Source organism: Carassius gibelio, chromosome B3 (genome assembly GCF_023724105.1).
Source record: "Carassius gibelio isolate Cgi1373 ecotype wild population from Czech Republic chromosome B3, carGib1.2-hapl.c, whole genome shotgun sequence".
Classification (NCBI taxonomy): domain Eukaryota; kingdom Metazoa; phylum Chordata; class Actinopteri; order Cypriniformes; family Cyprinidae; genus Carassius; species Carassius gibelio.
The window spans coordinates 15,316,057-15,332,367 of NC_068398.1; the positions used below are offsets into that span (position 1 = coordinate 15,316,057).

At 39.3% G+C, this 16,311-nt stretch overlaps 1 protein-coding gene across 1 annotated transcript in view; it reads left to right on the forward strand.

The window, feature by feature from the left end:
* LOC127952675 (rho GTPase-activating protein 23-like) overlaps nt 1-16,311 on the forward strand; it is a 36,781-nt gene that overhangs the window by 16,459 nt on the left and 4,011 nt on the right. The window contains 16 exon segments of the mRNA XM_052551327.1: nt 1,102-2,788; nt 8,881-9,039; nt 9,463-9,574; nt 9,682-9,721; nt 10,374-10,511; nt 10,726-11,034; nt 11,764-11,825; nt 11,914-12,142; nt 12,232-12,384; nt 12,597-12,675; nt 12,829-12,902; nt 13,257-13,346; nt 14,173-14,298; nt 14,385-14,426; nt 14,532-14,619; nt 16,218-16,249. Coding sequence (XP_052407287.1) covers nt 1,102-2,788; nt 8,881-9,039; nt 9,463-9,574; nt 9,682-9,721; nt 10,374-10,511; nt 10,726-11,034; nt 11,764-11,825; nt 11,914-12,142; nt 12,232-12,384; nt 12,597-12,675; nt 12,829-12,902; nt 13,257-13,346; nt 14,173-14,298; nt 14,385-14,426; nt 14,532-14,619; nt 16,218-16,249 — 3,420 coding nt within the window.

A 16,311-nucleotide genomic window follows, 5' to 3' on the forward strand; every position in this document is an offset into this window, starting at 1 on the left:
GGGCTCACCATAGACAGAAAGAGAAAAAGAGATACCGAGAATAACAGAGGGACGTGACAACGAGACATGAACTTGAAAAAGCATGGATAAGGACATAAGAGGTACATTTAAGCTGTTAAAGAGGACCCTATAAAGAAAACAAGAGACATTCGACAAATTGGAGCTTTAGGGAATGTTTCTCTCTATTAGTGAATTTCAGTTTTCTGTGTTGGTTGCATTTGCATGTATTAGCAGACTGCATGTACTATGCTATGTTAGTCTATTTGCTTCTCTGGAGCCGGACAGCATTTTCGCTAGCCAGCCATATCTCTGTTTTGATAATAAATTCTTAATGTAGCACATGTTGAGTTTGTGTCAGTGTGTTTTGAGGTTAGTGTTGATGGAGGGCTGGTGCTTCTGGTCAGCTTGACATCCTCTCTACAGTTACAGAGCAGTCACTGCATGGGCAGCGTAAGTTGTTGAGGTTTTGGAGTTGATGTCCACTGCAAAAATAATTTTTGCAATCAGTATTTTAGTCATATTTCAATTTAAACATCCTTAAAACAAGACACATTTAATTTGGAAGGTGGTTTTACCTTTCTTATAATATGACATTAAGTTTTTTTTAATGTATTTTACTTGCTTTAACCATCAATCTAAATATCAAATATATGTATGATATATTCAGAGAGATTTAATGTTCAAACTAAATCAATTATTTTAAAAAGAATATTTAATCTCTTTACATGTTAATGGGAATAATATTTATTACATTGTGGTGACTACCTCATAAATCTCTCAATGATTTTCTTTTTTTTCTGATGATTATAAAATTATTAGAAATCATAAGCTTTTGTCTTATCAGACATCTTTAGATAATCCAGTTTTAGTGATTGAAAAACCAAATAAGCTAGTACTACACTGAAACTCAGTATTATGACACAATCACATGATCATTATAGTAAGTGTCTCATGGTCAGTATGTAGTAATGTCATCTCTCTTACCTCTTTTTTTTCTATGCACTTTTCACATCCATTCCTTGATGCCTTCCTCACTCTATTGAACTTATGTCATCCTTTTATGTTCCTTTAGAATTAAACAGTTATAATGCTCTCTTTCAGGCATATTCCCATGATGCCTACCTAAGAGGGAACAATCCATATACAGGAAAGGCCCAGAATCTTCCTCCACCACCCCCTGTCCTCTACCCTTCACGTACAAAAACCCAGCCTCCTGCAGGGCACCCCCCCAGCCCTGCCCCAGCTTCTTCACACATGGGGCAAAACCAGCTGGACAACTGGAGCCGCTGGCCCGGCTCCTCGTCTGGTCCCTCTCCGCCCCTTGACAACCGGACGGTAGCTTCCAATGCTGTGTGGGCAGCCAAGGGCAGGAGCAGTGATCCAGGAGGTGTTGGTCACAGTAGCCCTGCACACCGAACTGAGGAGATCCAGTATGGAATGACTGACAGGGAACAGCAGGCAACCGGACAAATGAGAGGACGCTCATATTCATCATCTTCCTCCTCTGGAGGGATGCTGAGCCCATTGCATCATGCTCATCTCGCCAACCACAATGTGGGGCACATCGGAGGCCGCAAGGAAAGCCCACCTTGGGCCAGCCCTTCTCAGTCATCATCAACACCCCCATCCAGCCGCAGTGAATGCACCCAACAAGCCCTTTCCAACTGGTACTACAGCCAGGTACCAGGCCGGGAACGGCAACGAGAGCGATCAAATTCTCGCTCCGTGCATCCACGCAACAGGAGTTTCTCACAGGATCGTCTAGGTGAGCTTGGGAGGGCCAGGCGTTCTCAACAAGCAGGTTTTCCTCACAGTGCATCACAAGACACATTGCTGCTGCATCAGCAGAGCTCGGCAGCGTACGCCGATCCCCACTGGAACCACGGAGACTGGAGGGGTGAGTGTGCTTATGGACAGCAGCCATCTGTGGTGGCCTATGGGCGCAAGTCTTCCGAAAACCTTCTCGCAAGCCGGTACGGACATACGGGACGTTCACTGGAAACTCTCGACAGAGCAGTGGGGATACTCTCACCACGACTGGAAAGATCTACTTGGGTCCAGCAGCCTCCAAACAGGACTGAAAGCTATCTGAGATGTGGCGGACATTGTGAGTCACACCACCATATCCAGCAGCAGCACCACCACCAACACACACCTCAGCATCAAAACCTCACACACGCAGCGCACCAACACTCATCTCAGACTCCGCAACCACAGCAGGCAGCTCCACAGGCAAGACGTTTGCCTTCTTGCCAGAGTCTAGACGAGGAGCCGATTGGCTATCGTAGCTACAGCCCCTCTTTTAACCGGAAGACCGGCCGTATCTTGCAGCAAGCCCAGTCGTTTAGAGACCCCTCTTACACAGGTCCACACCTCTGGACCCCTACAACCAAAACCAGTCCTCCAGAGGGGCTTCCACCCTCTGCCTCTCCTTCCCCAGCTCCACCAACCACCTCCTCTACAACTGCTATTCCCACACCCCCTGAAGAACAAGACAGAACTTACCGACCCACTAATCACGACAGAGGGGCAGGGGAAGCAACAGGTGAAGCCCAGACACAGGAAGTGGTTCTGAGGCAAAAACCACCCACTGGCCGAAGGGGTGCGAACGCCGTACGACATCCGCATTACGGCATAGCACTTGACTCCAGTGACCCTCTACTCTTTACCTCTGATCCTACGGAGCCCCCTGCCAAAGCGGAGAGTGCTATTTCTCATCGGCGTACGAATGGTAACCTACCACCACTATCCATAGAGGATGATTCCCTCGCGTCAATTCCCTTCATAGGTAAGTCCCTGCAGACTCTCATGCTCTTTTCTTCTTGGTGTATTCAGAAAACTGTTCCATCTAGTTCTCGGCTTCTCCCTCTCTTTCTATCTTTCCATCATTTGCTCGCTCTATCCTGCACATGGTTGCTATTTTAACCAGGAAACCGATTAAGTATCCAGACACCATTAAAATAGACTGATGGGAATGTTGGAGAATGACTGGAGAATAACTCACAACCCCACTGGTCTTACCCTTCATTTCCTATGTCTGGTGAACCAGTGTGCATGTCTGCATTAAGTAAAGCTGGAATCTCCCATGGTCAGCCTGACAATATTTGTTGTCTGTGGCTGAATCAGACTTACTGGATTTAAAGTAGTCCTATTTTTCGTTCTTCCTCTCCTTCTTTTTCCACTCTTCCAGTGCCTCACCCAACTCCGTCCTGTTTCTACAGTTTTAGTAGACGCTTCTGTCCAAATTGACGGCATTCTTTGGGCATTGCTAGTGCCACGCATAACTGTGTGCATTATGGGAACACTATGAAGCGAAAGGACTTGAAGTGAATTGTCTCAAATATTTACATAATGTAGAAATGTTGATTGATTGGCTAAGGCACAGTTGTGTGAATAAGTATGTTTTATACCCTAGCCTCATTTTAGGGACAAAATAGCGGAAAAATATCTGCAGATGTTAACTAAGTCACCCTTAAATGTGGAAATGGTTCATAAATAAACTAATCAAGTAAAGTCATAGGGTAAGGTTAGGATTTGATTGGTTTTATTTGAAAAGGCAGCTGTCTAAGTGTGTGTAGTTTGTGTTTGATCTGGCCTGTAGCTCAAAGCGATCTTGTCACTGCTTGCCTTTATAACTAAACCAGAGTGCAAGAGGAAATCTGAAACAAAATGGCTGGCTGAATGCAAAACATTCAAAACAAGTGGTGATAGACACATAAGACACCAAAACGCTTTCTGTTAAATGTGCTACAGAGTGGTTATATGTGGTTAGCCATGTATCTCTGTTTCCTCTAATTATATGTTTATAGCACAGCTGGATTCAAGTGGAGTGCTATTGATTTTGCAGTTTCCTTAAAAGCATTCAGTTGGTCTTTTGCTTTCCTTTAACATTGCATTAGAAGTTGTAATGGCAACATTAAAACAAAACCACTTAATTTCAGGCCTCTTTCATGGTGATTTTTAGATTGTTCGGATCATTTCACTGCTGGACATCTTTTTATGATCTGTTGTGATTGCATAAGCTGTTGTTAGTGCAGTGCATTCATTCCTGAAGGAGATTAAGCCTAAAACCACTGTGCATAAAAGTGCCCCACCTTTAGCATCCAGTACAGACGAGAAGCTTGTTTGTGCTACCCCACACACCTGTATAGGGCAACATACCCCATGAGTTATACCCTTCAGTTTGATTACATTTGTTAAAAATGATGAGAGCAGGCCGGTGTTTCCCAGGCCCTGGTTTAGAGCTTGACAGAAACAAAACGGCATAAAAGACTCAAAAACAGAAACGGAGAGGACTAAACTGAAACTAACAGAAATGCTCACAAGCTGGGGCACGTTACACATACCGATTAAAACACAACAGACAGTCTGTTCTTGCTCTACCTGCCTTGTCAGTGGAGTTGTTTGTACTGGATTTTTTCTTATTGATTTGGGGTGAATGGTTTTCAAACTGCTTTATTGTGTAAGTGCAATTGGATCTTTGTTTTGTGTAAAGATGACATTCAAGTCATGATTACAACCAGGAAGAATAAATAATATTCATTGCATAGGGCCATAGGCATAGCTATAGTAATCTACAGCATGCAACAAACTAAAAGCTTGTTTATGCCTTGTTTAAAACAAACTTTTTAGACAAACTTTTAAGATAGGTGTGATATTGTAGGGTTTATATATATTAAATTCAGTTACATATTTCCAGTTTTATTTAAATTTGTTAAATGTTTTGTAATTTTGTTTTGTTTTTATTAGTTTTTTTGTTGTTGTTGTAAATATGCCTATATTGGTTTTTAACTCATTTTTTATACTCATTTACTTTGTTTCAAGTAAATAAAAAAATAAAAAAACAATATTGTAGTTAATTGTAATAACCCTGGTTACTGCGTATCTTACCTAGGGTTGGGTATCGATTGGGTTTTATACGATACCAGTGCCATTTCAATACTTTTAAAACTGTACTGGTGTCTAAACGGTGCCTGATGATTCTTCGATAAAAAAAAAATTAATAAAACATAAAGCCTAAAAAGAATAACATTAAAGAACATTAAAAAGATTTAAAATAAATTCATACATTCACTTGCTCCTTGGATGCTCTCATTTCACAAGCTTCCTTTACTCTAAGGCTAATAAATGTATTTCAAGATCTGGGTCATTATTTAATAAAAAACCACACATAATGTTTCTACTTGATCTCTGTCAATGATAATTAGTTAAAATGAGTGCTGTCTGTCACTGCCTTTAATCAGTTGATGCAGTGAATGACTGTATGGTCATTCTTTATAAAGGAGCAACAATGTCGTTGCAAGTATATTTAAATGAGTATAATTAAACTATGTGTTCATATGTGTTAAGGGCTATATTGTCGCTGGAGGAAACAGCTGTGGTGTGTACAGTTTATGGAGCTAAATGCTACAGCCCCGCTAAAAAAAGTCTAGCGACACCCCTGCTTCTTGTGTACATTTCGGAGAACAAGGACACACATTTCAGTCGATCGCTCAGGCATTTAAGAGGCACTGAAATGAGGCACGAAATCTGCGTTCTTATTCGGTTCGGTGCATACCAGTTCATATTGGTACCGGGTTTCGGTACCCAACCCTAAACTTACCTGGTAACCTGTTACTCCAAAATCTTAGGGAAAAACAAACAAATATTTTTATTTATTCAAGCCCACATAATAATAATACCCTATCATTTTATGAACATATTTTACTGAAAGTCATGCTGATCAGAAATCTCTGGTTGGTTCTTACTGAAGCTTCTGTAAAACGTGTCTCAGTTAGCAACAGTATCTGAGGGAGGTGGAGCCTAGTGAAGGGTCATTTCAGGTAAAACATTTTTCAGAGGAATGCGGAAAGTTTAAAATGTCTTGGAGTGAATTTAGTTGTATCACACAGTGTTTACTTTTGTGTTTTGTTTAGTTTCTGAAGTCTTGCTGAGCCTGAGTCTGAGAAGTCTGAGAATGGCAAAGGGAAGAGGTGCAGGGAGCAGGGGTTTTTGGGGTTAGGGGTGAACGACACACACATACACACACTCTCACACACAGTCAGATATTACTGGACACAATCGGCACACTCAGCTCTTTCTGCCCTCAATGTGGTCATTGTGTCTCCAATAAAAAGGGAAGGAGTCTTCACTCCACCAAACATTCACACACTAACACGCTACACGCAAAAGATTTTTGCACATCCGCACACACGTTGTCTCCCTTAAAACCCATCTAGTTTTTGGAGAAATCCCTCTCACCACACTTTTGCTCATATTACAGTGTTGTCAGGCCTGGTTTCATTTTGATTTGTGACACTATTAAAAGGAAACCTCACTATGTTCATTGTATTTGTGTTCTTCGCTCTATGGTTTTGTGGATATGTCTGCATAAAGACTGCATATCGTGGCCAGTGAGAGTCCATTCATGGAAGTACTTCTGGTGGGTTGGGTTATTTACAGCATCTCATCTGAACCTCAAAATAAGACTGTTGCACATGACTGAAGTTAAAGTAGTACAGATGGATTTGGTATGTGCTAGTGTTGTATGTCCATGATACAGACTCTATGGAGTTGTGTGTGTGTGTGTGTGTGTGTGTGTGTGTGTGTGTGTGTGTGTGTGTGTGTGTGTGAGCTCATACTCAGGCTTCAGTAATGAGGGCCTTTGTTAAACCCACGGAACAGCTATTTCTGCCAGTGGCTGGAAAACAAGCACAGTCCAGATTCCACATCCTAGATTGGGAATTTTTCCACCCCTGCTCCCTTCTAGTGTTGGAAAGAAAGAGTAGACAACATCAGAGAATTAAAAGAAGGAGGATTCACTTGATTGAAGACAAAGATAATTAATTATAGGTTGGTTCATGTGTGTGTGTATTGTAATGAATGTTGAAGAAATTAAAAAATGTGATTAACTGATGACAAAGAAGAAAAGTGGACTTCATATGAAGTCTGAAGAGATTGATGGCTGAGATAAAGATTTTTTATGCACAAAGATAAAGAAACACAATTAATGATAATAGAGAGCAGCATGCTGGTAAGTTAAAAAAGGGGACCTACTTCTTAAAGGGATAGTACACCCAAAAATGAAAATTCTGTCATTAATTACTCACCCACCCCCATGTTGTTCCAAACCCATTGTTCATCTTCAGAACACAAACTGAGATATTTTTGGTGGAATCTGAGATCTGTCTGACCTAGCATAGACAGCAAAGCAACTGACACGTGCATTGTTATTTTTGTTTCCTTGGCACACAAAATGTAGTCTATAGATTCATAACATTAAGGTTGAACCACTGATGTCACATGGACTATTTTAACAACGTCTTTACTGACTTTCTGGGCCTTGAACATAGTAGTTGCTTTGCTCTCTATGCAGGGTCAGATAGCTCTCGGATATACAGTATCAAAAATATCTTTGTTTGTGTCTGAAGATCAATGAAGGTCTTACAGATTTGAAACGACATGAGGATTGTAATTAATGAGAGTAATTAATGACAGAATTTTCATTTTTTGGGCGAACTATCCTTTCTAAGCTTTTAGAAGCTTTCTAGAAACAAGAGGGTCTGTATTATACCTAGAGAAAGCTGTCTGTTAGCATTAACCTTCATCTCAACTCCCTCAGCTTGGTTTTAATGGTCCAGTCACCGGAGCCGTAAAGTCATGTGACTAATCAAAGCAGGCCAATTACATCATAGCAACACTGATTGGCTGATGGAACAAGAACGCTTCTCTTTTCTCTAATTTTGAAAAAGATGATAAATGATGATACATTAGCCTACTGTTTGTAAAATTTGATTAAGCTTATTATTTATGTTATTGACAGCTGTTTGGACAAAATCTGATCAAAATACTTTTGAACTAGAGCCTAGAGCTAACTGGACTATGATAACACGCCAAACTTGGTTTAGAAAGTCTCTTGTTTAGCAGTGTTTGTGTTCTGCTGCCTCCTAGTGGTGTTGACAGATGTTGTTGAGGTGGTTTACTGGTTGACAGATTCTCCTTAGTCACTGAAATACCACTGCAACGTGCTGCCAAGTTGTGTTTTTGAAGCGATCATGTTACCGCCACAGGGGAAGAAAGACTAGACGTATAACTGCAAGCACATGCTTTGAAAACAGAGGGCTTTTTAAAGAAATTCTTGAAGGTGCCACTCAATCTCACACATGGCTAATATGTGCTTATATATGAGGCCTTTGGGAAAAGAAGGACTTTGACAGGTGATGGATATTCTAATGTATTGGTTTTAAGCAGTTAACCACTCCAAAGAGGTTGTTATAAAATCATACCTGCGACAACCAACTACTTCCCACGAGAAACACATAACACGGAGCACTATGCGCTTTAGCAAGAACTGAAACCATGTGCTAATACAAAAAGCACTTGTACATCTCAGTTCCACATTGAACACTTATTTCATGGAGGGCTACGAGTCAGGTACAAAATGCTGTATGATTTATTAATTCTTTCTCTTTCTTTTTCTTCTCTTATCTCTCATCATTTTTCACTTTGTCACATATTACATGCTTTAACATGATGAGTGGGTACAGATATAGCTTCCGCTTACAGTAACACTCGATTACTCCTCCTCTCTTTAAGAGCATCTAAATCTCATTAGGTTTTGCCGTGTTTGGAAATTCAGTTGTTTACTTTTCATTGCACACATGTCAGAGAGGAAGAGTCTCCTGTGTTTTGGTGTATTATGATATTTAAATATCTTGCAATTAACTGTGCAACACCATTTTGCTTTTCCTCTAACCTTTCCCTCCTTCCTTGTTGTTCTTTTTGGTTTCCCTTCTTTCAATCTTACTCCTTTTTTCCAATATAATGTTCTTTTATTCTTGTTTTCCGTCCTTCTTTCCTCCCCCTCTTCCTATCCTTTGCTCCGTTCCACTCCTCCCACAGATGAGCCGACCAGTCCAAGTGCAGATCTGCGGGCTCGTCATGTCCCCGCCTCCTCCGTCGTGTCCAGTGGCGGTATAAACTCCGCCCCTCCTGTGGCCACAAGCCCCGCCTCCCCAACCTTCACCTTTCCCCTCAACCGCCTTTTCTCCCAAGACTGCAGTGAGTGATGCAGAGAAAGAGAAACACTTTTACTACTAAATTATCAAATCACTGCGTACATGAAAACATCGCAAAATTATGTAAACATTCAGAAGCTGCATGTGATCGCTGGAAAGCTTCTCTTACTGCATGCATACTCATTCAGCACAAATAAGTCAAATATATAAATGTGCATGTACTGCGTATGCTCACATGATCGTTCGGTAATGCTCGTGCACCATCTTTGGACTTCACTGAGACTGCGATGAAGATGACCACCTTCTCACTTCCTCCTAATCTCAAATGACTTCCTGTATCCTTACCAACTCCACACTAACTGTCCTTCTTCAGCTCTGTCTCTTCTTTTCCTGTGTAACAGTTTCTTTGTCATCTTCATGGTTTGTAATGAATGGCTGTCTCTCTTTTTCTGTCTTTTATAAGCAGGCGATCCCAAGTCTAATCGTCGCTCTTCTTACCTGCTGGCCATCACCACTGAGCGCTCCAAGTCATGTGATGAGGGCCTTAATGCATATAGAGAAGAGGGGCGGATCTTCTCGTGAGTTTTGGGACTTTACTACTAGTATTGAACACCGTTCACACCTCAGTGAGGATGTGTGAGTTGAATTTATGTTTAAATGTATTCTCACTGTGCTGCTTCAACAGGAGGATTCCAAAAAGAGTTAAGAGCTTCTTTACTGAAGGGGTGAGTGTAATTTCCAAAATTACCGTAGAAACTTGATCATACACTCCAAAACACGGTATTGTTTTGAATCAACATTAGTCAACATAATCTGCTATATTTCTGTGTATAGATCAGATGTGGGATGCTGATTGGTCAATATTGGTTTTATTCTAGTATTGGTATTACTTTTTTATGATTTGACAGTTTTTCATTATTATTATAAAGCGTTTCTAGAGGCTCGAGATGCAAATAAGCATATGCTATATTCTCTATGTACAATGCATATTTTTCAGCTTCTTCTGGCTGTAATCGTTTAAATACCATTATAGTTTTACATATATTGAATTGGATTTCATTATATATATATATATATATATATATTTATTTATTTTTTTATTTCTCTTAGTTGTAAAGGCAACATCAAAGTTTTCCAGCTAATATGTATATTATTATTGCTTTATTTCACTTAACAAAAACTGTTTTTAATATTTATTTTATTTAATAGTTAGTTTTGACTTCTCCATCATCTATTTTTATTTCGATTGAATATGCATGTTTAAAAAAATTGTTTATCAGCTTTAAATGTTCTCTTCCTGTATTCTGGTTCTTTATTCACTGTAGTTCCACGTCAGTGTCACAGTTGTGTATTTCTCTGTCCCGTGTCATGGTTTAGTCTCTGGACAGTCTGGCTGCTGCGGAAGAAGCTCGCTCTAAACGACACTCTACCTCGGAGCTGGGCACCATCAGCTACAGTGACGTGAAGAGAGAAGGCTGGCTCCACTTTAAACAGATCCACACGGAGAGGGGCAAGGTAAGCCAAACAGACAGCGAGGGTTCATTTATAATCTGGGGGAGCGGTTGTTAGTGGTTAAGACAAAGATGTGGGCTTGTAACTGGAAGGTTTTAGGTTCAGACTCGCCATACAAGTTGCTTTGTTTGGATAAAAGTGCCAGTTAACAAACCACCGTAATTAGTCACCTGTATGATCTGATGGATGAGATTTGTCTTTTCTCTCTCTCTTGCAGAAGGTGGGTAGTGCCATCTGGCCTTGGAGGCGGGTGTTCTCCGTGCTTCGGTCCCATTCTCTGTTCCTCTACAAAGACAAGCGAGAGGCAGTGCTCAAAGGGGCGGTGCTGGGAGGCGGGGCCGAAGAGGAGCAGCCAATCAGCATCCGGGGCTGCCTTGTGGACATTGCATACAGCGAAACGAAGCGCAAACACGCGCTGAGGTTGACCACACAGGACTTCTGTGAATACCTGCTACAGGCGGAGGACAGAGATGACATGCTGGAGTGGATCAGGGTCATCCGAGAAAACGGCAAGACTGACAACGAGGTGAGGGTGTGAGAATGATGGCAAATAGACTTCAATCGAAGGAATTTGCAAGACTAAATTTGTTGTTATGGGTTTGTCCAGATGAACGATAAAGGATTTTTGAGGTCGTCATTGCCTGTGCAGGAAGCAGTGCATGTTTACCTGGTGTTTATTTTTGAGATCTGCTTCCTCTCTTACTGCTCTTTACTGTCAGCAGGCTTTGCTATCACAGGTGTGCTAATAAATGCAAATATGGCCATAATATATGATCTTTTATTTATCTATCTAAACACACACACACACACACACACACACATATATATATATATGGACATGCTAAAATAAAAGCTAACATACTGGAAAAACTAAATAAAACAGAATTTAATTTAATTTATGAATTTTTATGAATATGCTAAAACAAAACCCAACATGCTTGGGAAATATTTTAGTATAAATGTACATTTTATTTTGTTTTCAATTTTTTTATTTATCTATTAACATACATGTGGAAAACTGTTTTTTGGTTTTAGAAATTTGAAAATTTTGAAAATCTTTTATTTTTTTCATTTTATTTTTTTGTTTTCCAATTAAGGTTTTTGTGAAAATAAAATAATTTACAGTTTGTTGTAGTTCTCATTACTGCTAGCACAGCTTGTCAGTTAATTTCTTCAAAAACTTGAAGAATGTGGTTGGCATTGCCCAAAATGTCTAAATTAAACTTAAATGTTCTTTATTCATATTTGTCTGTAGGAATTGGGTTTCTCACGACAAGCTCTCATCAATAAGAAACTGAATGACTACAGAAAGCAAAGGTGAGATTGGGGATCATTGTAGCATTTTTAACACATTTCACTGTTTAGAATTTAAAACAATCATCCTCCTCTTGGTTCCCTTTTGTAGTCCAACAGGTAATAAACCAGACTCCTCACCCAGAGTGCATCGAATGACATTTCTGCTCAGTAAGCAAGACAACAGCGCACCTCCACGTTCCCCAAAACACGAGGCCAAAGATGAAAGCAGCCCCCCTAAATCTCCTTGGGGCATAAATATAATGAAGAAGGCTAAAAAAGCAAGTCCTAAAGCATTTGGTGTACGTCTAGAGGACTGCCAGCCTGCTACAAACAACAAGGTGTGTCCTTTTTGTAGTGTGCTGAATGTGTTACTTCTGCTACCTGTTATGTTTAGTTTAGTATGTTTACATGTGTATTGTTTGTGTAGTGCATTCCCCTGATTGTGGAGATCTGCTGTGGGTTGGTGGAGGAGATGGGTCTGGAGTATACAGGGATCTACAGAGTGCCAGGAAACAACGCAGTAGTGTCCAGCCTGCAGGAGCATCTCAACAAAGGAGGAGACATCAACATCGCTGAGGAGGTGAGCTGTCTACACACACACACACACACACAATCTCTGTCAGAGACGCTGTCATTGTTAAATTGCCACTGGCTCTATGAGGCTAAATCAACATACTGGTTATATTCACTTCCCATGTTTAAGAGGATGCTTCCTCATACTGGGGACTCAGTGATAATTAGGTTCAACAACACCAACAACAACAACTGCTTTCACTTGTCACTCCTGTACAGAAATGGCAAGACCTGAATGTTGTCAGCAGCCTGCTGAAGTCCTTCTTCCGTAAACTCCCAGAGCCCCTCTTCACAGATGGTGAGATTATGAGCATGTCAACTGTGATTTAGTGCTATTATATGTGCATAAAACTGTAAATACTGTGGAATCCTGAAGAAATATATTTTGAGAGGTATGAAGTATGTCATTTGGTGACATTTTATCCTTCTGTTTCTCATTATCCTCTTGAAGACAAATACAATGACTTTATTGAGGCCAATCGGATGGAGAATGCCAGTGATAGGCTAAAGACAATGAAGAAACTGGTATGAATTTGTTTTCAACATGTTACTTTAAAAGCCACTTTCCGCTGTTTACACTACCTTTCAAACGTTTCGGATCTGTAAGATTTCTTTTATGTTCACCAAGGCCTGCATTTATTTCATCAAAATATTTTATAAAGCATGCATGTTTTCATTTAGGATTTTGCGATCAATCAAAAGTTCAAAAGAACAGCATTTACATAGAAATATTAAATATAAATATTTTATTTTGCTTTAATGTCACAAAAAAAAACACAGACCCCAAACTTCTGAAAGGTAGTGTTTAGCATTTATTTTATATTTTCTTTACTTTGCTTTTATATTGACTTTTCCTTTTGTCTCTCTGTCTTCCTGCAGATACGTGATTTACCAGATTATTACTTCCACACTCTAAAATTCCTAATCGGACACCTAAAGACTGTGGCAGACCACTGTGATAAGAACAAAGTAATATATATAAAATACATTTATTTCATACTAAGTATAGTTCAGATCTATTAACATATTTACTGACATAGAAATTATATTTAAGCTTTATTTGGAGTACAGCTTGTGCATAGCGCACATTTCTTAATATTAAGCCTAAAATGTGTTTCAATGTCACCGATTATTTTTGAATAATATATTTTTGAATAAGATATAACATATTTAAATGCAAGATATTTAAAGTGTACCTGAAGTATACTTGCAGTAGTTCCACTTTAGCACAATCAAACATACATCAGTATATCTTTAGTTGGACTTCGGCACTGCTTCCGCAAAATTAAAGTGCATTAAGCACAAAATTAGTTGTTCTAATTTCTTAATAATAAATAACCAGTTTAGTATACAATAAGTACAATTGCAGGGTATTTTTATTAAGCACATGAATAAGTGAATGTATTTGTAGTATACTTAGCATGAAATAAATGTACGGTATTTCAAATCAATTTTAATGTATTTATTTTCCACTAGGAGTGATTTTGATATTTCATTATTTTAAATCACAGTATATTTTTACCTTTGACAAATGCAAAGCATAATCAGACACAGGTGTTGTTTTCTATATATTCATTTGGATTTGTGTTAAGTTTAAAAAACAGCTGGATCCTGTCAGATCTTTGCAAATAGTCTAGAGATTTGAATAAGTAATATTTCAAATTTAGTAAAGTCTGAATTTGGCATTTTTCACGTTAAAAAAGCAGCAGAGTTGCTCTTGTAACCTGTTGAATACAGTAGCATGCTGGTTCATGTTAGCTGTAGGATGTTTTACTGAGCGCTTGTGTATGTGCAGATGGAGCCGCGTAATTTGGCACTGGTGTTTGGCCCCACTCTCGTCCGGAACTCAGAGGACAACATGACAGACATGGTCACCCACATGCCTGACCGCTACAAGATTGTGGAGACACTCATTCAGCATGTGAGGCACACAGCTGACAAAAAATGACAGCTAGTCTTCATTTGAATTGTCATTTTAAATTATGATTGTCTTGCTCTCTTACACAGCATGCCTGGTTTTTCTGTGAAGAACACGAAAAAGATGAAAAGGTTTGTTTGTTTTTGTTTACTACTATTGAGATTCATATATGACTACATAAATAAGCATTTAAAATGTACATTTTTTTCATGGCTAAATTTTCCATCGCCCCTCAGACACCAGTGGACACAGAGGACGTTCAACCCGCCCCAAATATAGATCACCTCCTCTCTAATATTGGTCGGACGCTCGGGGAGGCATCCGGTGAGAGTGCTTAACCAGTTACAGCCAACAATATTCAGCTTAAATAACAGCCAGTTATAGTTGACAGTAGTCTCCTTTAGATGACTAGGTCATATTCCACCTCTGATGACTAACACTAGAAAACACACTTTCATCTGCATGTGGATGGACAGGTCTGTCTGTTGAGCATGTGACAGTAGTAGACAGCAGCAGGTCCAACATATTTCTGTATTCCTGCATGCTGAAGGTTCTTTACTTCTCTGGGTTTTGGTTTCTTTTTTAAACAATCTCTTTCATTATATTCATGTTCTGCTGTCTTTCTCTGTACATTTCTGCATCCCTCTCTTAGCTGAGCCTGTGGAACAAGCACTGCGGTAGGATGGGTTTCCCCTGCCATGCACTCTTTGTGTGTGTGTGTGTGTGTTTGTGTGTTTAATGGCTACTGTATATGTACAAGTGATGGCGGTATTTATGGCCCTGTTTACATCTGCTGTTAATACAAAGTGCCAAATAAAGCTGTCAACAGGATACTTTTTATCCTCTCATTCTGACAGAATAGCTCAGGTGTATTTTAATATTTTGTCATTTTAGAGTATAATAACGTAGATCATAATGACATTTCTAGCTAGATTATTATAGTTTACATTTCAGTCCTGACTAAATAAGTAGGTTCTGCTTAGTATAGACCATATTCTGTATCGTTCAAACTGAAAAAAAAAGATTTTTTTGAATGTTTTTGAACAAGGTTTCATGTGGCTGCAGTTATTGGATGAAAAATACAGTAAAATACTGTAAAAAATATTAAGAGCTATAATAATAATTTCTATTTGAATATATTTTAAAATTCTGTGATCAAAGCTGTATTTTAAGCATCATCACTCCAGTATTCAGTGTCACATAATCCTTCAGAAATCATTCTAATATACTGATTTGTTGCTCAAGAAACATTTCTTATTTTTATCAGTGCTGAAAACTATTTTTGCTGAGAACTGTTTTTGCAGACTTTTTCATGCAAATGTAATATTATGTCCTCTCCTTTAATACTATTGAATGGTAGTGGTATGTAGGTGAATTTAATGCAAAATAATTTGTACAAATATGTGCACTTAATATTAAGTGATGCACAAACCAGTTAAACGGGTCCTGTGTGCAGTGGCAAACTGTGTTTGTTTCGTCTTTCTCCCCCTCTGACAATTACCGTTTCTGCCCAGGCTTTTCCATAGCTTCTTTCGTGGGTCATGTCATCAGTGTGCGCTTTATCTTTTACTGCTGCATATATGGGCTCCTTCAGTTCTTCTTCTAAGACCCTGTTCACATTGGAACATTAACTGACAATCAGTGGCTGGTTGTTTATTGCACAGATGCTGTTTATACGGGATCTTGTGTGAACACTGTCTCACAATCACTGTTTATGGGGGTAATGCTCAATGACTGACACAGAGGCTGCTCTAGGTCTTGTTTATTAATGTATTAAGTTAACTTACTGACAATCACACGGTTGATCCTCCTCTGTGCCTCTCATTAATACAGCATATGTTTAACATGGTGCCAAAATATTTGTTAATTTCACTAACTTCCTCTTCAAATCTCTCTCCCTATCTCTGTTTTTAACTGGCCAGACTCAACCAACAGTGATTCTGCAAAACCGAAGGTCAGTATTGACCGAAAACTATTTAATGTTTGTTGTGTTTTAAAGGATGATGAGAATACCGT